General features: G+C 56.6%; 1 protein-coding gene across 7 annotated transcripts in view; it reads left to right on the top strand.

The window, feature by feature from the left end:
• Nucleotides 1–23,198, top strand: part of PLPPR3 (phospholipid phosphatase related 3) — a 39,435-nt gene extending 16,237 nt beyond the window's left edge. For 2 of the 7 annotated variants that reach the window (XM_043536007.1, XM_043536006.1), the window contains 7 exons: nucleotides 15,893–16,012; nucleotides 16,667–16,852; nucleotides 17,360–17,489; nucleotides 18,061–18,256; nucleotides 18,476–18,533; nucleotides 19,118–19,291; nucleotides 19,511–23,198. In XM_043536007.1, the coding sequence (XP_043391942.1) occupies nucleotides 15,938–16,012; nucleotides 16,667–16,852; nucleotides 17,360–17,489; nucleotides 18,061–18,256; nucleotides 18,476–18,533; nucleotides 19,118–19,291; nucleotides 19,511–20,812 (2,121 nt within the window). In that variant the 5' untranslated portion in view covers nucleotides 15,893–15,937 and the 3' untranslated portion in view covers nucleotides 20,813–23,198. Of the gene's footprint in view, nucleotides 1–241; nucleotides 343–2,141; nucleotides 2,285–12,691; nucleotides 13,561–14,467; nucleotides 14,619–15,202; nucleotides 15,446–15,892; nucleotides 16,013–16,666; nucleotides 16,853–17,359; nucleotides 17,490–18,060; nucleotides 18,257–18,475; nucleotides 18,534–19,117; nucleotides 19,292–19,510 lie in introns of those variants that run through there. The other 5 variants (XM_007072080.4, XM_043536002.1, XM_043536004.1 and 2 more) reach the window with 5 other exon arrangements.
• Nucleotides 23,199–24,002: the final 804 nt, after the last annotated feature.

The following is a 24,002-nucleotide window of genomic DNA, read 5'->3' as shown; positions in this document are numbered from 1 at the left end:
CCCCTTCCCTGCCCGCCCTGTTTCTGCAAAACTGAATGGGCCATTGAGTGAACTTCCTCCTTAGCAAAGCTCCCTCCAGGATAAGCCAAGTCACTGGAGGAACTGCTGCAACCTGATTCCTCTCTCTGCCACCTGTGCTGGGGAGGAAGCCAGGACTTTGGTCTCCAGGGCTGCAAGCCAGCACCTGTTTTTGCTCCTGTTAAATTCAGTGGTGGGGTTATTGCACCCCTCTGATAGCCCTAGACATGGGGCAAGGCCGGGAGACAGAACTTTGGCCAAGGGAAGGTGGCTTAGGGGAGGCATTGTCTGAGATCTCAGGGAAGCTGCCCTGTGGCTAGTAGGGTAAGTGGCCAAGTGACACTGGTAAATAATCTGGAATGTAACTGGCCAGAAAGAAAGGTAAAGATCTGGTGTGAGTGAAAGGGAGAAAGTGAGTGTGTTCAGAATGTTTGTAAGAATACAGACATTGACATTGTGTTTTGGAGAATGTCATGATTTAGAGCCAGATTCCAAAAGGGGTTTGGGAGCCTAAAATGAAGCTAGATGCCCAGGCCTGCATCCTCACAGGAGTTTGGGCCCCTAGCAACCATTGATTTCAATGGAAATTAGGCACCTAAATACCTTTGACAATCTGGGCTCTAGTAACTTCCAATGGGAGTTAGGCACCTTCCCCGCTGTAAACCCCACTAGGCACCTATCTGCATCTTTAGGCACTTAAATACCTTGGTAAATCTGGCCTTTACGTGTCCCTCATGGTGGCCTCCGTCAGTATTCCCCAGAGCCGAGTCCGTGCGTGAGTGGGACCCAAACTCTCATGACTTGGGGTACTCAGCTCTAAAATTAAAATCTGAAGATAAAACTGCCCTTGGAACAATAGATTTAGAAGCAAACGGAGCAATTTAAAGGGTCCCGGCCTAGGGGCAGTGGGTGCTGTCAACAGAGAGACATCAGCGGCTGCTGTAATGGGGCCTCAGTTTCCTAGGGAGCTGGACTGCAGCACCCGAAAGGACCTTGGACCAGATGATTTTTATCACAAGGCAAGTGACCCCTGCAGTACTGGCGCATCTCGCTGTAGAAGGATCGCCAGCAGAGAGGAATCTGATGTGTCTGGCAGAGATAACAAAGAATGAAATATCGTGCGAGGGAAATGCAGAGATGCTAAGCCAGAGAGTGGAAGGCCGAGCCCCTGCCTGCTGGAGTGATCAGCGGAATGAGTCAGTGTTTGCCACGCAGACCGCAGAGGGGTGTGGTGCAGCCTCCCATGTGAGCTCGTCCAAGTTCGGGATCCAGCACTCCTTGCTCAAGAGGCCTCCGCTGGTGCAAACCGTAGCCCCTCTGCAGCTGCATGGGTCCGAGAGTTCAGATGAAGTGGAACCACAAGGACCCAAGTCAGCCAAGAAGAGCGAAGTGGCTTAGAGCTGGTCAGTCCACCTCAGTGGGTAGGGGGCTCGTCTGGGACTGGAGAGACCCAGGGGCAAGTCCCGTCTCTGTCCTCAGACTTCCTAGGTGACCTTGGGCAAGTCACTTAGTCTTTCTGTGCCACAGTTCCCCAAATATAAACCATGGGAGGCTAGCCCTGCTCTATCACACAGGGATGTTGTGAGGGCCGGAGAAATACTCCAGAGCCTGGGATCTCACAACCTTTTTCTTTCTGAGCTTCCCCCCCGCCCCAGCTATAAAAACTCCACGGCCCCCCTGTGCCACAATAGCTGGTTTTCTGCATATAAAAGCCAGGGCCGGTGTTAGGGGGTAGCAAGCAGGGCCATTGCCTGGTGCCCCATGCCAAACCTCCCCCACACGAAGCTACACTGCTCAGACTTTGGCTTCAGCCCCGGGTGGTGGGGCTCAGGGCCCTGGGCTTCAGCCCCATGCATTGGGGCTTCAGCTTTCTACTCTGGGCCCCAGCAAGTCTACAGCTGGCCCTGCTTGGCGGCCCCCCCTGAAACCCGCTCGCGGCCCCCCAGGAGGCCCTGCCTGCACCCCTGGTTGAGAACCACTGCTCTAGAGAGAGGGGAAAGGGAGGGATCCTAGTGGTTTTATATCATGCCCATGACCGTAGTATCAGAGCGCCTTCCAGTGGTGCAGTAAGCACTGTGTCGAACGCCTGTCACCTGGTGTGTGTTCTCTCCTCCTCTCTCCAGGCCGGTTGCTGTGCGGTGCCAAGGACCGTGATGATTTCAGGGGGGCCTACGTTTATCACGGCGGCAGGGATCCCTGGTACATGGCAAGCCCATGAGATCCACCTGAAGCATGGAAGAGAGCGTGCGGAGGGGCAGAGAGCGTGGTAAAGAAATGAGCTGGGTTAGGGGAATCTTATTCTCTTGCCATTCTCATCTGTACCACTAGGTGGGGCTAACACCTCGGTTCCCATACCAGGCTTGATTCATAGCATATCAGGGTTGGAAGGGACCTCAGGAGGTCATCTAGTCCAACCCCCTGCTCAAAGCAGGGCCAATCCCCAATTTTTGCCCCACATCCCTAAATGGCCCCCTCAAGTCTTGAACTCACAACCCTGGGTTTAGCAGGCCAATGCTCAAACCACTGAGCTATCCTTCCCCCCAAAACTAGGTTTGACTAATGCTTCAGAAGGGGCGTAGAGTCACTCCGCAAAGGGGGGACACATTCCGTGCATCCCTGCTGTGTTTTCATCCCCTTTATCCTGGGGGGAGGGACGGCTGGCGACTTGGCCGCAGTTCTGAAATTCCGGGGCTTGCGCCAGAATCCTGTCAAAGAGGCCAACAGCCCCACATTTTAGACTTTGCCTGGATGAGCTTGGAGAGAGAGAGAAACCACCAGCCCGGTGGTTTCAGTGACAAGAAAATTAATTCAAACACAATCCAGTAGAAACAATTGTTTGTAAACGAACAGGAAGAGCTTGCAACCCAAATATTGGAGCTGGGTCGGCTTCCGTCTCAGCCTGGCCTCACCTGAGAGCAGACCAGTGAAACCTGCTTCACACTTGGATGTAAGACGCTCTCGTTACTATATTACATTTCTAGAGTACCTTTCATGTAAGGATTTCAAAGTACTCTGCAGAGGAGGGTGAGTGTTATTATTACCTTCTTTATAGGGAGGGAAACTGAGGCAGGGAGAGGTGAATGAAGTACCTTGCCCAACATCACACAGCAACTGAAAGGCAGAGACAGGAAGAGAAGAGAACCCAGGCGTCCTGACTTGCAGTCCAGCACCTTATCTTCCTGTCCATCTGCCTTCTATGAAGAGTTTGGCAGATGTTTGTAAGCGGTCCACCTCCTTGGTATCTAGATACAGTACCAGACGTGGTTCTGATCTCGGATCAATTTTAGACAACCTCCCCCTAGCCTGTTTAAATAAGACATCAGAGCCTTTATAGTGAGGTCAGGAGCTCCTAAACAGCCAATTTAAGCCAAGGACAGACATTGTTCCTCTTATGAGACTATTTAAAGCCCTGGAGACAAACGTGTGGCCAAACCTGAGCCTGCGGCTCTCACTAGCACTTCACCCAGTGAGAGCCCTTTGTAGATTTCATGAGGGTAATTTAGTGCACGTTTTTGACATAGGGATTCATTAGGAAATGTATCACATTTCCTCTCCTTCCACAGCTGCCACCCGTGTTGGCCTTCTCGTTCAAATAAAGTGCACGTGGGAAGGTGAGGGGGACGTACAGTAAGTTTCACTCCCAGAGACTGAGGATGAAAGAGAGCTACGGGACTTTAATAAAAGCCTCCCACCGGCTCTGATGTGTATCTGTGTGAGAGAGAGATTCCCAGAACTGGGCTGTTCAAAGAGGAAGGATGGAATTTTTCTATTGTTCCCCAAGGGTGAATATAAAGGGAACCTGGCCCTTTGCTCATTGATGGTTGTGTAATACAGGAGGAAATCTGCTGAAGTCAGTTTCAGTGCGAGTTTAGGATCACGCCTGCTCTGTGCACTGAAGTTCCTATAAAGGTTATGAGCCAGATCCTGATAGTATAAAGTAGCTGTGAAGCTATGGGATCTGGCCTCCTGAGGATTCCCCCTCGCCATGACGGTCCTTCTGGGGTGCAGAGCCCCCATACATTATTCTCCCTTGCAGCTCCTCCTTCCCACCCCCCCAGCATAGGGGGAGTTCCCAGGAGACAGGGGGCATGGCGGGGGCAATCCCTATGCTGTCAAAACAGCCCCTTGAGATTATGAGTGTAAATTGGAGCAGCTCTGAACTTGCTTTAATATATGCTGGCAATTAGACAGGCCCCAAATCAGGGAGCCCAAAGCTGGCTTAAAGCCGCCTTTACCCATCCGGCTTTGGGTTGTGTACAGCTCAGCCTGGCCAAAAGACTGGGGGTGGGAGAGAGACTGTGGCTCGGATTAGCTTTGAGGATCTAGGCCTGTCTGTTTGCTATCCCGCGATAAAGCTGAGGGTGGAGTGCTGGGTTTGTTCCTTACATAAGCCGAGGTGACAGCAGTGTTCTTTAGAAACCTTCCCTATATACAGAAAGCCTCTCTGGTTTGCCTGGTTTACTTGGGTGAGTATTGTGCTAATTTCCCTAGGGTGGAGGCTGTGATGACAATGCTGGATCAAGGGAAAGAGCTTAATAATAATAATAATAAAAAGAAAAGGAGTACTTGTGGCACCTTAGAGACTAACCAATTTATTTGAGCATAAGCTTTTGTGAGCTACAGCTCACTTCATCGGATGCATACTGTGGAAAATACAGAAGATCTTTTTATACACACAAACCATGAAAAAATGGGTGTTTACCACTACAAAAGGTTTTCTCTCCCCCCACCCCACTCTCCTGCTGGTAATAGCTTATCTAAAGTGATCACTCTCCTTACAATGTGTATGATAATCAAGTTGGGCCATTTCCAGCACAAATCCAGGTTTTCTCCCCACTCACCCCCCCACAAACCTACTCTCCTGTTGGTAATAGCTTATCTAAAGTGATCACTCTCCTTACAATGTGTATGATAATCAAGGTGGGCCATTTCCAGCACAAATCCAGGGTTTAACAAGAACGTCTGAGGAATGGGGGGTGGGGGGCGGTGTAGGTAGGAAAAAACAAGGGGAAATAGGTTACCTTGCATAATGACTTAGCCACTGCCAGTCTCTATTCAAGCCTAAGTTAATTGTATCCAATTTGCAAATGAATTCCAGTTCAACAGTCTCTCGCTGGAGTCTGGTTTTGAAGTTTTTCTGTTGTAATATCGCAACTTTCATGTCTGTAATCGCGTGACCAGAGAGATTGAAGTGTTCTCCGACTGGTTTATGAATGTTATAATTCTTGACATCACCCTCCCACCCCCGTTCCTCAGACATTCTTGTTAAACCCTGGATTTGTGCTGGAAATGGCCCACCTTGATTATCATACACATTGTAAGGAGAGTGATCACTTTAGATAAGCTATTACCAGCAGGAGAGTGGGGTGGGGGGAGAGAAAACCTTTTGTAGTGGTAAACACCCATTTTTTCATGGTTTGTGTGTATAAAAAGATCTTCTGTATTTTCCACAGTGTGCATCCGATGAAGTGAGCTGTAGCTCACGAAAGCTTATGCTCAAATAAATTGGTTAGTCTCTAAGGTGCCACAAGTACTCCTTTTCTTTTTGCGAATACAGACTAACACGGCTGTTACGCTGAAACCTATAATAATAATAGTAATTAATCCTAGCTCTTCTCATCTGTAGATCTCAAAGCACTTTACAAAGAAGGCCAGTATCATTATCCCCATTTTACAGATGGGGAAACTGAGGCACAGAGCAGGGCAGTCATTTGCCCAAGGCCAGCGAGTGGCAGAGCCAGGAACAGAACCAGGTCCCCTGAGTCCCAGTGCAGCCTGTTTGTTTAACTTGGCTCCCAAGTGACTAAGTCTGAAACATTTTGATGAGAAGCGTGATCTTTCCTACCGAACTAGCTCACACATTGTTTAGCAGCAAATGTAGTTCTGTGTCTGTACAGCACCTAGCACAATGGGGCCATGGTCCACAACTGGGGCTCACAGGTTCTTTGGGAAGCCAAAGAATAACAATAATATATCCCAAGGCAGAAGAGTCAGGACTCCTCACCCCTCCCGCTCCCTCCCCATGTAACAAACTAAATTCTAGTTTTACAACACATGAAATCCAGACGGTGCCAGGTCAGGCTCCAACCCACCGCAAGCCTGTAGCTTGGCCAAGCCCACCAATGTTCCGATTACAGAGCACATCGCATCCCACTCTGTCAGTTACAGAAACAACAGGCTTAGCTTTGGCAAAGGTTCTTATTGCATCACTCACGTCAGCTGCTCACACTTAAAAGTTGCTCAACAATCAGAGAGGGGGCAAAGGGATAGAAGGGGGGTGCTCCGCATGGGGAGCTACTGAGACTTGGTGAGGAGCAGGGAGCTGTCTTCAGGCGGAAAAGGGATTGAGGGGTGGAGGCCAGCAGCTTGCGGGTCCCTTGCCAGCCGCCAGGGGTAGCTGTTCCAGGATCTGGCCTGACCACGCCGGTTCCTACCTGCTGCCCAGCCTAATCCTGGGTGTCGCAGCGGTCAATCCCACCCCTCTACGTCCCACTTTCATCTCCACCCCTCCCCCAGTGCGTGCGCCCAGTTTACAGGCCACATTGGTTCCCAGCAGTGGAACAAGACACAGAGCCAGAACCATAGATCAACTCCTACAGTATTTCCATGGCCGGGCACTTGGCTCCCCCCCCTTCCCCGCCCCCCCAGATTTCCATTGCCCCTATTAACCGTTATTCTGTCCGGAGAAGCTCTCCTGGTGGCATCTTCACTAAACATGACAGCTGTCCAAGAGTGGCTGGATACATAGGATGCTTCTCTAGTCTGGCTTGATTTGGTCCCATCCCGTGCTTGGGTCTCAGATACTGGCTGCATGTCTTTCCCCCTCTAGATTCAGTTCTTGGACTCCACAAGGACTGTTAGAAATCCTCGGATGCCATAAATAACTCCCCTATGGTACAAAGATTCCTGTCTCTGAGCTAGGGTTAATTCTGCTGCTCACTAAAGCACTGAGTTGTCAGTCCTCAACTCATGCTGAACAAAATCTGAGAAGAGCCGTTAGCTGCTAGCATTGGCTTTCTCCCTGAATATTCTTTGATATTTATAGTCTGGTTGCTAGATTTCCACCCGTTGTTGTCATGTTCACACTTCTATCTCCTGCTCCCTTCTTGCACTGTGCACCGCTCAGACACGCCTCAGACTGTGTGTGTGAAAGGAGAGAGAGTGTGTGTACATGACAGAGAAGTGTGACGCAAAATACCAGCATGTGGGCCAAATTCAGCCTGAGAATAACTCTAGTGACGTTCTGGAGTTATACCCAGGATTGTTATGCCCTGTGTGCATACAGAAGCATTCAGGTTGCGTGCAAGCCATGTGGGCGTTTGTGCAGAGCATACGGATGTGCGTGCTTAGTGCATGATGCATTTATGTGCAGGAGGGACATGGTTACAGGATGGGGAGGCAAAGAAACTGTACCCCCAGAGTGCAGGCAGTGGGGAGCCATCATGGGCGGCTTAGGGGAACACCCAGAGCTGATGACTGTGAGGATCGAGTGCCGTTCTCCACAGGAGGGACTGCACATGACAGGGCCTGGATCTCCTTTCATTCTCAGCAGTGTAAAGCAGGAGTGAGTCCCTTTAACCTGATGGAGTTTGGCCAGCATAAAGGAGAAGCAGGCCCAGGACTGGGGACACCAGGACTGAAAAACTGGGAGCCCAAATTCTCTTCTCTCCCTTAGTCACTCAGGGCCCGGAATATCCAAGGGACCTGCAGCTGCATCCCCAGCCATGAGGCTATCAGGGGGAGATGTCTGCAGTGGTGGAGGGGAGAACCGGCACAGGTGGAGAAATGGTTGGGGTCACCTCTTACTTCCCACAGAGCTCACCCCAGTGGAGTGGGACTGGAGCATCCTCTGAGGTTCCTGGTTCTTTTTGTGGCACTCTGAACACAATTGGTTCCCTCCCACCCCTAATCCCCAAGTACCCATCAGTGGTGATGGGGCAAAGGGGTCGTCACTGTGTTTCTGGGGCGGTACTGTTGGGATTCTCACTGCCTTGCCCCATCATAGGGGACGAACCATATCTCCCAGGGAATCACCACCCGGAAGGCAAGGCATCTCCTGCCAGCTGCACCCTTGCTTGGGAGAGCAGGGGCAAGGCAGCAAGGAGGAGTGCTGATCGGGGCATGGGCGTCAGGCGCAGGCAGGGCCGCATCTGATCTGCTGCAATTGTTAGCAGGAGCAATGGAGCAGAGTGGCCTCCAACGAGGGCGGGAGACCATTAGCAGAGCAGAGTGGCTGGGCTAACAGACTCCTTTCTCCTCCCAAAGTATCAAACTGAGTGTGTGTGTCGGGGGAGGATGCAGTGTGTCTGTCACTGATCCAGTCAGATCCTACAGAGCGGAGAGGCCAAAAGCAGCTGGAAACACAGCAAGCTGGCCCAGCTGAACTTCATCTTCCATAATGCACTGCAGTCATGGACTCCCATGATGCACTGCTTCCAAGAGGGGAGACCATGGTGCATCATGGGAGATGAAGTCTGGATGAGGAGCCTGGCCTATAGAGGAGACTGGGAGCATGAGGCACTGCGGGGGGCATTGCAGAAACAAAATACTTAAGAGGTTTTTTATTTTTTGCCAAAACCACCAAATTTGTTGTGGAAAAACACCCCAATTTCCAACCAGCTCTACAGGGAACCTTCCACCACCATGCAATGGCAGGAGAGGGCACTGGTTGTCTAGTGTGGTGGGGACTTTTCTCCATTCTTACTAAGCAGCACTGTGGGAGCACCAGTGACTAGCACAGAAAGCACATTAGCGTAGGAAGGTGTTGAAGAACAGGGCAATGCCCCCTTCACTCCATGCTGGGGCACCGGCAGATGGGACTCACTCAGATTTTGGAGCAAGATGTCCTTGCAGCAAGTACTGACATGCTGGTGTGTAAAGAAGCAATTTTAAAAAAAAATCTATAATGTAGAACTCCAGGGCAGTGAGCTTTTCTCATCCACTTGCAGCTCAAACGGCGACATACCCAAACCATAGCCACCTCCGTCTCCATCTGTTCCTGGCAGTATGTGGGGGGCTGATCCAAGGACATCTTATAAAGAAGGAGTTGATGTGCAGCTGGAGGGTTGAAAAGGCTCAGAGACATTCCACAGAGCTAGAGGCAGGGAATCCACCACCTCAAGCCTGATCCCTTTTGAATCCAGAATGCCTTTTGCCAGAAGCTGGGAATGGACGACAGGGGATGGATCACTGGATGATTCCCTGTTCTGTTCATTCCCACCTGGCATTGGCCACTGTCAGAAGACAGGACACTGGGCTAGATGGACCTTTGATCTGACCCAGTATGGCCATTTTTATGAATCCTGCCCCTGGGGTGGAGACAAAGCTGGAAGGAGGGCTGTACGTTTCTGGTTCTGCAATGGCTTGTGAGAACGGCTGATTTCTGTCAAAAATGCTAATGAGGTTTCAGTGAATTGGGTTCTAACAGGAATCTAATGGGATTTCAGTGATTTGGGATTTTTTTAAAAAAATTGGGGCTGGAAATGGAATGAAGATGGCTGATGGGGTCTTGGTGCCACTGAATCCTAACCCTGAGGTGGCTCAGGTTGGAGTCTAGGTTCCAAAACCCACCCCTAGGCCTAAACTGAGCTGCGTTCAAACAGCATCCATCCACGGGCTGGCAGAGCGGTGTAGAGTGAATCTTAGGCTGACTTGGCAGGATCCTTTTGTTCAGACCCTTTTCCCGGGTTCCAGCTGAGACATGTTTTGTCTGGATACATGCCTACAGGCCTGTCAGTGCTTCCCCAGTGCAACTGCTGGCAGATAAGGAAGGGAATCCAGGAGGCTAGGAGCAGCCTGAGCACAGTGAGAAGAAAAGGAGTACTTATGGCACCTTAGAGACTAATCAATTTATTTGAGCATAAGCTTTCGTGAACTACAGCTCACTTCATCGGATGCATCTGATGAAGTGAGCTGTAGCTCACGAGAGCTTATGCTCAAATAAATTGGTTAGTCTCTAAGGTGCCACAAGTACTCCTTTTCTTTTTGCGAATACAGACTAACACGGCTGCTACTCTGAGCACAGTGAGAGTAATTGCTCCAGGGGGAGCAGGGGAGATTTGCAGCTTGGTTACGTGACAGGCAAAGAGCCTGCAGTGATGGAAGGAGGGAGGAGGGAAGATTCGGAACTGAGCCCATCAGGTCAGCAAGGAAAGCAAGAGGGGTGCAGTGTTCAAATCACACACAGCTTCTGATGGAGAAAGGCCAGGGCCCGGGGGAGGCAGCTGCTAGCAAGGGCAAACCGGCCTTCCTCGGAGATCAATGCCGGGCTGCTCCCTCTGATTACCGCATGGAGGGGCAGCTAAAGTGAGCCAGTTGGCTCCAGGTAGAGGTGTGGCAGGTCAACCCTAGGACCGGAGTGGGTTACCCTTGGTGCAGCCTTCCCACCTGGGGCTGCCCTTGAGGCAGGGTCTCAGAGCTGAAATCTCTCCATTCCATGCTGGGATGGGAACGTTATGAACCTCAGAGTTATGGGGTTTCCACTTCTCGGTCCCCAGTACTTAGAGAGGGGATTGGGATTCATGATACCTTGGTTCTATTCCCAGCTGTGGGAGGAGCCTTTGATCTACTGGTTGGGCTGGGAAGCTGGGCAACAGGACTCCTGGATTCTATTCCATCACTGACTCACTGTGTGGCCTTGTGTGGATCACTTCAATGCTCTGTGCCTCAGTTTCCCCATCTATAAAATAGGGATGATAATACCAACCCACCACACACATGGCTTGCAAGGCCAAAAAAGCCAATATTTATAAAGCTCTTTGAGATCCTTGGAAGAAAACAGTCTTCACTCTTAGGTTGGTTGTAACAAATCAGAGACCGTGTATTTTCGAGCAATTTAAAGAGGGGAACTACACACCGGGGCAGGGAATCTCCCTCAATCCAGGTAGGGCTCCATAGATAAACAATTGAGGCAAGCCTTTATACCTTTTTGCTACGGGCAATAATGATCACAGCTGCAGTTTGTTTATACATATTCCTACCTGCTATCTTATTTTTCTCAACAAATTCTGCAACAGTCTACATTCCAATTTTATCAAAGCAAGGTCAAAAAACAGCATCTCAGACAATTTTCCGAACTGCCTAGCACAAGCCCCGCTTCTACAAATCTCGCGCTGTTAACAGTAAGGTTAGCCTGTCTTCTGCAGGGCTGGCCAGCCTCTATTCCACCTTAGTCCCGAGGCCCGCTGGGGATATCAGTTGGCGGCTCCTACACGGGGCCGTGAGCACGGGCGTGTACTTGGCGCGGTTTACCCTAATCCCGGACACCTGCCCCTTTTGCGGCGTGAGGGAAACCCTGGCGCATGTCTACCTGGATTGCGCCAGGTTGCAGCCCCTATTCCGGCTCCTCACCAATATTTTGTTAAGGTTTTGGCTGCACTTTTCTCCTCACCTTCTTATCTACGCACTCCCTGTCCGTGGCCCCACTAAGTCGCGGGACCTCCTGGCCAACCTCCTCCTGGCCCTGGCTAAAGTGGCCATCTATAAAACCAGGGTGAGGAGGTTGGCCGATGGAGTCTCCTGCGACTGCGGGGCCTATTTCTGATCCTCCGTCCGTTCACGCCTCCGGGCAGAGTTCCTCTGGGCGGCGTCCACCGACTCCCTTGATGCCTTTGAGGAGTGGTGGGCGCTGTCCGGGATCCTCTGCTCGGTGTCCCCGTCCGGTTCCCTTCTTTTGACCCTTTGACCGCACTCCCGTCCCTGTTCTTCATTAGTTGTCCCCCGTACTTATTTGGCTTCCAGGTCCTGCGGATCTCCCCCTTAGGCTGGGGGGGGATCCTTTAGCAGTGGGCGAGCTTTGCCCGCCCACTTCCTGGATCCCAATAGGACAAAATGACTACTACACTTCCGCAGGGAGGAGCCTTTGATTTACTGGTTGGGGTAGGAAGCTGGGCAACAGGACTCCTGGATTCTATTCCATCACTGGCTCACTGTGTGGCCTTGTGTGTGGATCACTTCATGCTCTGTGCCTCAGTTTCCCCATCTGTAAAATAGGGATGATAATACCAACCCACCACACGGGTGGCTTGCAAGGCCAAAAAAGCCAATATTTATAAAGCTCTTTGAGATCCCTGGATGAGAGATTCTCTAGAAGGGCAGGAGAGTGGAGTGGGGGGAGGTATTTTTTCATGCTTTGTGTGTATAAAAAGATCTTCTACACTTTCCCCAGTATGCATCCGATGAAGTGAGCTGTAGCTAACGAAAGCTTATGCTCAAATAAATTGCTTAGTCTCTAAGGTGCCACAAGTACTCCTTTTCTTTTTGCGAATACAGACTAACACGGCTGCTATTCTGAAAAAAGAGGGAGAAATCCTGCCTTCAGTCTCGGGAAGGCAGAGCTGGGTTCGGCACCAGCCCACAGATCCCCGTGGGCAGGCGATGATCCTTAGTAGAGTGCCCATAACCGAGTTCTTCCACAGCTCAAGGGAGGGTCCGAATATGAGGCCTGAGATTTTAGAGAGAACAGGGTCAGAACCAGGCCTTCAACCCCAGCGCCCCTGAACTTGGTGACGTTCTGGATCTGGATCCAGATCCTAACTCCGGGCCCTTCCTAGATGCCCGTCCCCCGGGCTGCGGAGGCCCCGCTGAGCTATAGTAAGGAAGAGGGGCTGGGATGGAGGTGTGCCTGCCCCATAGTCTCTCTGCCAGGCTGAAGAGGCCCTAGGGAAGCTGCAGTTTTGCCCCGCCCAGCGAGGGAGCTAGGATGCGAGCATCCCCAGACACAGACTTAGGCAGCCTCCGTGTTGCTAGGTAACCGGGCCAGAGGATTTTGCGATGCCAGTCACGCTGCTGAAGTTCCCACCCCTCCCTCAGGGCCGCGGCGCTTCCTGCAAAGGGGTCTCCTCGTTCAGCGCTCTCCTCCGGGATGGTCAGGCAGGTACCAGGGCCGGCCGCCAAGAGGGAGTCCCAGTTTGGGGCCTGCCAGCTCAGAGCCCGGCGTGGTGTGAGGAGGGGCTCAGACCCAGACCTGGCATCTTCCTTGCTGGGTGCTGCTGATCTGTGGGGAGGGTCCCCGGGGGGGAAGGGGGCAGCTGTGGGTGGATTGGGGCAAGAACAGGCTTTGGCTCACCGTTGCGCTGCTCCCACCAGGTGCCCTGCTTGTGCCCCCGCTACCTCCGGGGGTCATGCGCCGTGAGCGGCTTCCTGAGCCCCCCTGCAGTCATCTGCACCAGCAGATGCTTTGAAGATGGCACCTTGGCAGCCAGTGCCAAGGATTCCGGGGCCCCTGTCTGGGAACGACCGGTACCCAGTAAACATGGCACTGCCGGGCCTTGTTGGAGGGGACAGCGGGGGGGGGCTGAAATGCCGCAGGTAGAGAAGCTGGGCGTGGGATGGGCTGATGGATGAGTGGACATGGAGCCGGCTGAGAACGGACAAGCTCACTCCAGGCGCAGACTCGTTGGTGGGGGTCTGAGCTGGGATTTGACATGGAAACGGCAATCTGGCTGGTGTCTGTGGTCACGAAGAGACCGTGCGGGCCCGCGGTTCTTGTTTCCACGTGACAGCTGGGGACGGTGGCCTCTGAAACCTTCGGATCCAGCCCAGGTGGGGACAGTGACTGTATAGGAATGGTGCAGCCTGCCTTTAAATAGCTTGTGAACCCTCAAGTGGTGCCCACCGTGTTCGACATCTGAGTGTGCATGCCACCAGGCCAGGCATCTTGTGTCCAGTGAACGTGGCGACCTGGGCAAAGCTCTGCCCGTCTGGTTTCTCCATACTATCCTTGTTGTGTAAAGACACAACCGTGGCCCAGGGCTGATCCCAGCTGAGGGCCACCCAGGGGTTTTTATGTGAAGTGAGTTTGCCGGGGGGTCTCCACACGTGCCCAGCCGGCCCTGGGCACTGACACGCTCCGCAGGCAGAGGAACAGATCCAGTGGCCCAGGAGTGGGTCCTGGCAGCTGGGGAACGTGTGCCGGGAAGCCAGCTCCGCTGGTTGCTTCCCGGGCCAGCTGCGGGTGTGACTGTCCCTCTGTCTCCGCAGGGCTGGGGGCAGGCAGGGGAGGCCGATGCGTGCCAGGCAGCCAGCAAAGCCTGCCGCAAGCCCCCCGCATGGCTTCCCCCCACCACGCCCGGCCAGGAGAGGGCTGCGCCCCTGAGTCCCCCTATCTCCAGCTGCGAGAGGCGCGGGGGGGGGGGGAGAGAAAGGAGGGGGCACGATCGGCCCCGCCCTGCAAGCAGGTGCTGGGGGGGGGACTGAGCCTCCCTGCGCTTCCTCTCCCTTTAAGGGGGGGCAGGTACCAGGACCCCCCCCAAAGCTGTATCCGAGGGGGCGCTGATTGCAACCCTCCCTCCCCAGCTCTTATTCCTGGGCGCCCCCCCCCCCCCAGTTCCTTTGTTTCGCTGCCCCGGGCTCGCCATGGAAACCGGGACAGGAGCCGAGCCGCGCGCACTCGCTCCCCCCGCCCCAATTCAGCCCGAGCCCCCCCTCCGCCCGCCCGCAGCCCCAGGCTTTGTGCGCGCTCGCAGCCGCAGCAGGATCCGCAGCCGCCCTGCCCGGGCGCCCGAGCGGCTCCAGCGCCCGCGGGGGACCGCGGCGGCCGCCGGAGGGACGCGCTGGGGCAGAAGCAGCCCCGAGCCCCGCGGCGCCCTTTGTCCGGCGAGGTGAGTGGCCGGGGCGGGGCGGGCGCCGGGCTCTTCCCCGCCCCAGCGGCCGGACAAAGGGCTGGAGCCCGGCGCGGGGGGGGGCTCCGAATGGCACAGACCCCCCCCCCATCCCCAGGCCAGCGGGTCCCACGGCTCAGACCGCTGGGCGCCCGGGTGGGGCTGGCTTGGCCCCGTCCCCAACCCCCCCAGAGCCGGGGGGGGCGCCCCCCTGCCCAGCCCCACGGGTGGGCTCCGGCGGTCCCGGCACCGGGTCCGCTTCCCTCGGGCAGGACTTGGGGAAAGTTTCCGGGGGCGTGGATCGCTGGGGGGGCAGCTTGGCAGGGTTAACCCCCACTCCCACCCCCCCACCCCCCCGCCGCCGCTGGCTCCGATGCGAAGGTGCAGCCCGATTCCCTGAGCCTGTCACCCGCATGTGGCGGGGGGGGGGAACGGGACACGCCCCCCCGCACTCCCCACGGAGCCTGGCCCCTGTCGCGATCCCCCGCCGCGGCAGCTGGGCGTTTTGTGCCTTGGCATCCGAGGCTGGAGCTGGCATGACGGGAGGGGGCCGCTAGCGGGCGCCCCTCCCGCGTATAGCCCGCGGGCTGCAATACAGGCGGGGACCCTTCCACGGGCTGCAGCTAGGAGCCTCAGCCCTGCCCCGGCGGGGCTCTGGCAGGGTTGGGAAGCAAAGGAAGGGGACTCAGACCCCACCTGTAACCACCCCCCTTGGCCCCACCTGCTGGCATTGTTAATACAACAGCCTGGCCAAGCTGCAACCTGCTGCAGCCTCAGGGTCTTGCAGGGATCCGGAGAACGGGCAAAGCCGGACAGCCTGCAAACAGGTCCTGCAAGCTGCGACCCCAGCCAGGCCCTGGGCTCCCCCCCAGCTTCCCCTCTTCGGGCCAGGATGATGGATTCAAGGCACCCCTTGTTTTGCCCTTCTCTCTCGTAATCGCCCCACCCTGCCCGCGTGCCGCCCTGCTTTTTACCCCTCCCACCCCCACCCTCCTTTTCCAGCCTCCCCAGAGCAATGCAGGTGAGGTGGCTGGATCCTTCCATGCAGTCAGCACTCATGCACCATTCCCTACAGTGCCTCCTGCTGGGAGAGGCTGGGACTGGAGTTCCTGGGAGTCCCCCCCCACCTGCAGTCAGCGCTCCTGCCCTCCTCGCTCCAGTGCTGGGTTGGTCCTGGAGTATCTATGATCTTCCCCCACGGACAGCACTCCTGCCCCACCCACTTCCCCTTGAGTGCCACTAAACTAACGCTTGCCGTGTGTCTCGTTGCCTAGGCTGACCCAGGCGAGCCCCCGTCACTTGCCCCCTGAGCTGACACCATGATCTCCGCAAAAGAGAAGTCCAAGGCCCCCAAGGATAGCATGACGCTCCTTCCGTGCTTCTACTTTGTGGAGGTGAGCAGAGGCTTTTCAAGAGGGCCCAGAGCACAGCAGGGTGGGGGCGGGTGCTGCCTTCCGAGCCCCATCCCTGCAGCGAGGCAGAAGCCGAGTGTGTGGGGGGAATGTCAGATGCTTTCTCAGGAGCCAGCTGAGCCCTGCAGGGGCTGAGGACGGGGGAACAAATGGGAGATGATTCCATTTCTGGGGCTGATTCTCAGTTACTCCTTTCCTGTGCCTGGGGCCGGGATGGAGGAGTGTTAAGGTGGCTTTAATCTGCCTTTGTCCTTCCTTTACTTTGAGGCTGTGGATGGGTCTGCTCAACCCGTGGTGTGGATGGGCAGAGACGCTAGGCCTCAGGGGAGGAATTAAGGAGGCAGAGTGTCTGCTTAACATTTCTACTGCAGCAGCCACTAGAGACTGGAGCCTGGTTGTGACAGGTGCTGTACAGACACATAGGAAAGAGACTGTCCAGTGGTTAGAACAGGTGTGGCTGGGAGTCAGGACTCCTGGGTTCTATTCCCAGCTAGAGGAGGGGAGTGTGGTCGTGGAAGTGACTGGGAGCCTTGAGGCCCGTGAAGGCAGGTCTGTAGGGTGGCAGGGGGATGAAACTGAGCCCACTGGACCATGCTCCTGACCCACCTCTTTGCTTCCTTCCTGCTCCTCGCCCAGCTCCCGATCGTGGCTTCGTCCATCGTAACGCTGTATTTCCTGGAGTTGACCGACCTCTTCAAGCCAGCCAAGGTGGGGTTCCAGTGCTATGACCGGGCCCTGTCCATGCCGTATGTGGAGACCAACGAGGAGATGATCCCCCTGCTGATGCTTCTCAGCCTGGCCTTCGCTGCTCCTGCTGCCTCGGTACGTAGCTGGGGCCAAGCCCGGGGGGTCTTCTCTTTCCGCCTGGGCCAGGAGGGCTGAGACAAGGGGGCAAGGGAAGGGAGAGACCTGGAGGGACCTTCTGGAGAGGGGGGTGGGCAGATTCCGCCTGGCCTTGAATTCACCTCCCTTCTTCAGAGACCGCAGGGGCCTGTACAGCTCCAGGCACAGGCTACGGCAGCCCAAACTTGTGCCCCTTCTTCATAGGCCCCTGCGCCCCAATGCCCCCAGCACCAGCCACCTGGTACGATAGGGCAATGGTAGAGTGTGCGGGAGGGGGATGTGTGTTGTGTTGGGAACGGAGTAGCTGGGAGCTCCCTCCACAGCCAGCACTCCTGCCCCGCTCCCTACAGTGTCCCCTGCTGGGAGAGGGTAGGACCTGCCCCTGTGCCAAAACCTCTACATTTATACCCCTTGCTCTGACTTGCCAACACACCCTCCTGCCTGCAAGCCTGTGTGGCTCACACTGAGTTCTGCTCTTCCCCCCAGATCATGGTCGGGGAAGGCATCATCTACTGCCTGCAGTCCAAGCTGAAGGGGCGCAGCGGGTCGGAGGGGAGCATCAACGCCGGCGGTTGCAACTTCAACTCCTTCCTGCGCAGGACTGTAAGGTTTGTGGGTAGGTTTTGCCGCAGTCCTGGCCTGGAGCCTTTCAGTTCTTCGTACCTGGGGGGAGCCTCCTTCTGAAGCTGCCCGGGGCCTGGATGAAGAGGGGGCGGCCATGGAGGAACCTGCATGGGAAGCATGTGCAGCTCGGAGCACGACATCCAGCAGCAACGGAGATCAGTGTGGGCTCCAAAGCCCACGTTCATCCTCTGCGTTAGTGTCTCTCTGGTTGCCCCTGCCACGTGGATGCCCTTGGCCTCTCTCCCCATCATGGGCCCGTTCCACTGCCCTCGTGCTGTAGGCTTTGTGGCCACCACCCCAGAGGTGGCTGCATTTCACTGGGATTTGAGTCTGCGCCGCGCTTGGGGAGGGAAAGTGCTGTGGAAATGGAAAATGTTTATTGCCCTGTGGTGCTTCCACACCTGGCCTTGGCCCAAACCTGGGAGGGGTGAGGCACGTGGGAGGGGGATTGGGAAGATGGACAGAGGGGCTGGGGGGAGAGGCAGGTGGGAGGGGGCAGAGGAACATAGGTGACTTCCCGGTGGCTGAGGCTCTAATCCGTGACCCGCTCATGGTTTCCCCAGGGGTCCACGTGTTTGGACTCTGTGCCACCGCCCTGGTGACTGACGTGATCCAGCTGGCCACCGGCTACCACGCCCCCTTTTTCCTGACGGTCTGCAAGCCCAACTACACGCTGCTGGGGATCTCCTGTGACTCCAACCCTTACATCACCCAGGACATCTGCTCGGGCCAGGACCAGAATGCGATTCTCTCTGCCAGGTACGTCCCGTGCAGTCCAGAGACAAAGGACTCGGCTTGAGGGACCCTGCCCCCGACTGCCCCAAAGGAAGGGAGTACAAGGCTGTCTCTTCTCACCCACACCCCGCCGGCCCCCGCTGCATGTATCATGCTGGGATCTGGCCACCCACCGTGCCGCAGCCAGGTCCCTGCCAGCACTAGCCCAGGCTGCTCGAGCTGTCCTTTGCTTCCCTTTTCCAGGAAGACTTTCCCGTCCCAGCATGCCACGCTGTCAGCTTTCGCCGCTGTCTACGTGTCGGTGAGTTCACCCGCCTCTCTCCTTATCTCCCTGACTTGCAACCCCAGGCTGATGCAAGCAAGTATGTGAAGCCCACAGACACGCGCCTGCCTCCATGCTTACAGTTCGGTCCCTCACCATGCCCCTGTACAGCTCCTTCCCCAGGCAAGCCCCCTCACTGTACACCCCCCCCAACACACACATCCTGCTCCACACACATGCAAACAGCTTTCGTGCACCCCCCATGGATACATGCACACAGTGCCCTGCCTTATGCAAATGCAAACACACCTACGGTGCCCCCCGACACAATCAAATGCCCCCTCAACACGCACCCATGTGTGCAAACACACAGAGTGCTTTGCTCTCTCTCTTTCTCACACACACACGCAAAACAGCATACAGCTAACATAACCCTCACCCTCCTGGGACTAGCCGAGGTGCCCCCGTGAACCAGAAAGGCCTGGGCAGTCCATGCAGGGAGGGGGGTCACCCACCAACACAGGAGGTCACATCCTTGGCTGCCCAGCCAGCCCCGTGCATTTGCTGGGCCAGCGCTCGACCCGTGGCTCTGACAGACCCCCGCTCTCCCCTCCTCTGGCCAGATGTATTTCAACTCCATCATCTCGGACAGCACCAAGCTCCTGAAGCCCATCCTGGTCTTCGCCTTTGCCATCGCTGCCGGCGTCTGCGGTTTGACCCAGATCACCCAGTACCGCAGCCACCCTATCGACGTCTACGTGGGCTTCCTCATCGGCTCGGGGATCGCCGCCTACCTGGTGAGTTCACGCCCCCGGGGGGCGGGAGCCAGGCTCAGGGAGCTGAGCTTAGAGCCCCTGCTGAGAGGAAGGGCCTTTGCGTCTCCCTCCAGGGGTTGGTGTCAGTCACTGGCATTAGGAGTGATGGAAGCGCCCTAAAAGTGGGGAGCCCGCGGGCGCCCAAACTGTGATTGGATGGCTGCCGTGTGGTCTGACCCCTGAGCTTTCTCGCCCCCTCAGGCGTACCACGCGGTGGGCAACTTCCAAGCGCCAACCGAGAGGGCCCCGGCCAACCCCCCCACCAAGGACGCCTTGCGGGCCCTGACCCAGCGCGGCCATGACTCGGTGTATCACCAGAATAAGTCGGTCAGCACTGACGAGCTCAACCCCCAGACCCGGCTGGACGGGGTGAACCGCCAGGTCCAGCGGGAGAAGAACTCCCTGGGCAGCCTGAAACGGGCCAGCGTGGACGTGGACCTGCTGGCCCCCCGCAGCCCCATGGGCAAGGAGAACATGGTCACCTTCAGCAACACCCTGCCGCGGGTCAACACCCCCTCCATGGACGACCCCGCTCGGCGCCACATGACCATCCACGTGCCAGTAGACGCCTGCCGCTCCAAGCAGCTCATCACCGAGTGGAAGCAGAAATCCCTGGAGGGCCGGAGTATGACGCTGGCCGAGGAGGCCAGCGGGCACGCGAGGGCTGGCTCAGACTCGGTGGGCGCAGATGAAGAGGAGCACGTCCCCTCCTCACTCTACCCGACAGTGCAGGCCCGCACGGCCGAGCGGGCCGCCATGGGGCCCCGGGTTCTCATCCAGCCCCGGCCAGGGGCGTCCCAGCTGGTTCACATCCCCGAGGAGAGCCAAGGCACCGCCAACATCTCACCCACCAGCAGCTCGGCCGTGCGGGCCAAGTGGATGATGATGGCGGAGAAGGGGGCGGGCCAGCGGGTGGCCAACCCGCCTCGGCTCATGCAGGTCATCGCCATGTCCAAGCAGCAGGGCCTGGTGTCGGTCACCCCCAAGCACTCGGAGACCTCCTCGTCCTCCACCAGCTCCGACTCTTCCCAGTACCGCTCGCCGTCAGAGCGGGACAGCTCCAGCATCGTCACCATCGACGCCCACGCCCCGCACCACCCTGTGGTGCACCTCTCCTCCGGCAACGGGCCCTGGGAGTGGAAGGTGGCCCAGAAAGGCTCGGATGGGCAAGAAGCCTACGAGCTGAACGAGATGGGCAAGGATTACCGGGGCTTCCGGCCCACCAGGAGTGCCGGCGTCTCCCCGGGCTCCTCCGTCAGCGACATCGAGCAAGACGAGCCGCGCTACGGCAGCGTGGCCACCATCAACGTGGCGACGGGAGGGGGTGGGGCGGCGGAGCGGGGCGAGGGCATGCCGGAGAATGTGCTAGGCCCCACCAGCCGAGAGTCCACCCTGCGGAGGAAGCCCACCAGCCTCACGGTCAGCGAGAAGGACGGCCACACAGACAACGAGGCGGAAAACTACTACAAGAAAATCCAAGCCAACCGGAGATTTAAGGAGTAATTCCCTCCCCAGCTTCCACCCCACCTGCCCCAACCCAGGGCAGCTGTCCAGAGCGGGGTACCTGCCTCCGTGGGCGTCTCCACTGCTAAACTACCCAATCAGCGCACTCCATGTGCTGCAGCTTTGGGACAAGGCCAGGACCGGGGGGGTGCGAGCATCCCGTCTTCGGGGGGCCTCCAGGGATTTCTATACAGCACCCTCAAAGCGGAGCAGCACATGGAGAAGATGTTGCGAGCGCCGGATGGGAGGGGTGGACTAGAAGATGCAGGGACTGCAGAATTCTTCTCCAAGGCGTTAAAACAACAAGCCCTCCGTGGGACTCCAAATGTCCAACCAGGGGAAGAATTTTCCGTGTTTATTTATTTGTTAACCAGGTGCTGACGGGTCCCGGGAGGGTTTTAGTTTATTTGGATGTTGCGATGGTGGGGTGGGAGCGAATGAATGACCTTGACAGTCAGGACCCAGGAGTCCTGGCTACCAATTGAGGGAACTGTCTCCAGCCTTGCATGTGGATTTGTTTGCCTCGCTCGTTGGGAGCTGGTAGCCAACGGATCCAGTTGCCAGCGGCTACCTGGATGGCGTCCTGTGTCACATCCTCCTCCGTCTGTTTTATTTGCAGGGGGGCATGTCCGGCCACCGACTGAACTCCTGGCTGCTGTCGGACTCTGTAAATAGCTCCCTGGCTGCGTACGCGGCGAGGAAGGGGTATTAGCCAGGGCTTAGAGGCTTTTCACTGGCTGCCCGGAGATTTTTCAGGGGCCTTTTGTTCAGGTGTCAGTGCCGGCCAGTCCACTCCTTGCCCGCTGTGCTGAGCCGCACAGAGATGCCGAGGGACAATTGACCCTCACCCCTTGTACTCCCTATGGGCGGTCAGAGGAGGCTGACAGACTAAGCTTTCCAGGGGGACACTTGGCTTAGCCGCCCAGTAGCCAAGGACACCTGGATAAATAACCCTCCGTGCTTTGCTGCGGCTACCAGGCTGCTCAGTCCTGCTGCCGCTTTACCGCCCCCTCCTGGCACAAGTGCGGTACAGGGCATAGGCGTCCCAGGCCGGATCCTGGCTTTGGAAGATCAGCCCTGTTCAATTAACAGACGGCATCCGGGCTGGGGATGGGGGCAACCTGATTGCGCTGATTGAATTGTCTCTCGTCTCGCCGTCCCTTGGGCGAGACAGCGACCAGAGCTGCCAACGCGGGGGGGTAGGGGGGAAGCTTGCACACCAGCTTTGTGATTTGAGCTGGTGGGATTTTATTTATTTATTTTTTAAATAGCGCGGGAAAGTTTGATGGCATCTTCGTGATGCTTTTGTCGTCGTCATTCGCCCCCCCCATGAAAAACGGCCCCCGTTTCCCCTGGTTCCCCACCGAACCCAATCCACAGCCAAGCTGGCCACCCCTTAGTCGCCGTGTGGGCCTGATCCCAAGCCTAGCGACATCTTCCAGCCATTGACTTCAGTGGGCTTCTCAGCAGGGCCCCTGTGTGGCCCAGGCAGGAGACGGCGATGGGATAGGGGAAGGCGGAGGGACAGGAAATGGGTGTCGTGTCCCCCCTGGCTCTAGCCAGCAGCTGTGTGAGACCCCGTGGCCTTTGCGTGGCCTCCAGGCCTCTGTCTCTGTAGCCACAACGGCTAACTGGTCAGGAGCGTTGGGAGAGCTGTGAGCTGGAAGGCCGGTGGGTGAATGGGAGGCATGTGTACAGGGGTGGAGGGTGGGTGTTTGCATAAGGGGATAAATACACTCTAGAGAGATGGGGGGGTCCTAGCTGGGATCTGTGCCACTGGGGAGGAGGTTGCGGGGAGCTAACGCTGGGGGGTCGGGGGAGGGGAATTACACAGTGGAATAACAGGCCTAGATCCCTTACATTGCCAGATGCTACCGGTGCTATCAGCCAAGCTCATCAAGACAGGGCATGTGTAGATCCCTTCAGCCCAGGCACTCCTTCGTCCCTCGCCAATCCGCTTGGAGGGGGTGCAATTAGAAGGGTTCCTCTGATCCTGCAGCGCTCTTCCATTTCTCGTGGGCAGCCACGTTTCTGGCTCGCCGGGGAACTTCTAGGGAGAGCTGTGAGGATGGAGCCCTGCTTGGTCCCCCGGCAGCGGGCGAGACAGGGCGCGTCCCCCCCCCCCCCCTTCGAGGGAGCTTCGTGGCTGCTGGAGCTTGGGGCGGGGAGTTACTGGTGTCATGGTAGGAAACTGACCCAGAGATGCAACCTCTGCCATTCCTTACCCCACTCTGCAGGGGTGGAAGCACCGGGGCTCCAGGAGGGCTGGATCAGGTTGGAGGGGGAGGGAACACCCCGCCACTAAACCAATTCCCAAACTGTAAATGCATCTGTCAGGCGATGTCTGAACCTGCTGTGTTTGTAAGGAAATAAATGAATGAACCTGTGTCTCTCTCCACATCAGCCTAGCTGGGGCGGGAGGGCAGAGTCTGTTGTCCGGCAGATCCGTGACTGGAAACCTTGTTAAAATTCCCTTGCCCCAGTGTGGGAATTTCATGCCTGCGATGGAGTCGTCTCCTGCCCCCCATCGCTCTGCCTGCTGCTCCTTGCCCTTGTGCAAAGTCGCGACTTGCCCCTGGTTCGCATGAAAATGTTTCTCAACAAGGACATTTTTGCACCGGGAATCGGAACCGACTGTGCCCTGCGACCTGTGCTTTCATAAGAGAGGCAACCCCTACATGAGTCCCCCCATCTCGCCTGGCCTCACCTCACGGTCTAGGCCGCCACGCTGGGCTGGGCTGGCCTGGCCATATACTCAATGGGCATCATTCTGGGCACTGCTGGGGCATCTCCCATGGTGCAAAGCAACTATAAAGCTGGGCAAACTGGCCCGCAGGAAATTCCACTAGCACGGAGAGAATCTGTGAGTGGCACAAGGAGGAAAAGAGCCCAGAGTCCCCAGCCCTACTTTAACCACGAGCCACTCCCCCCGCAGAGCTGCAAATAGGCCCCAAGCGTCTTGATGCCCACTCCCCTTTTCTTTAACCCCATTAGCCCCCATCCATTTTCTTCCTACAGCTGGGACTAGACCCCAGGAGCCCTGATTCCCGTGGGGCCCCCCCTATCCTTGAGAAAGCATCCACTACCCCTATCTGGCAGGAACGCCCCTTTCTGACTGTGGCTGGGGCTGCCCCATGAGCGTTACTGGCTTGCCAGCAGCTCGGCAGTAGGCTGGGGGCTGGGTGCCTAT

Source organism: Chelonia mydas, chromosome 25 (genome assembly GCF_015237465.2).
Source record: "Chelonia mydas isolate rCheMyd1 chromosome 25, rCheMyd1.pri.v2, whole genome shotgun sequence".
Classification (NCBI taxonomy): Eukaryota; Metazoa; Chordata; order Testudines; family Cheloniidae; genus Chelonia; species Chelonia mydas.
Note: the sequence above shows the minus strand (reverse complement) of the source record. Positions and strands in the feature narration are given on the sequence as shown.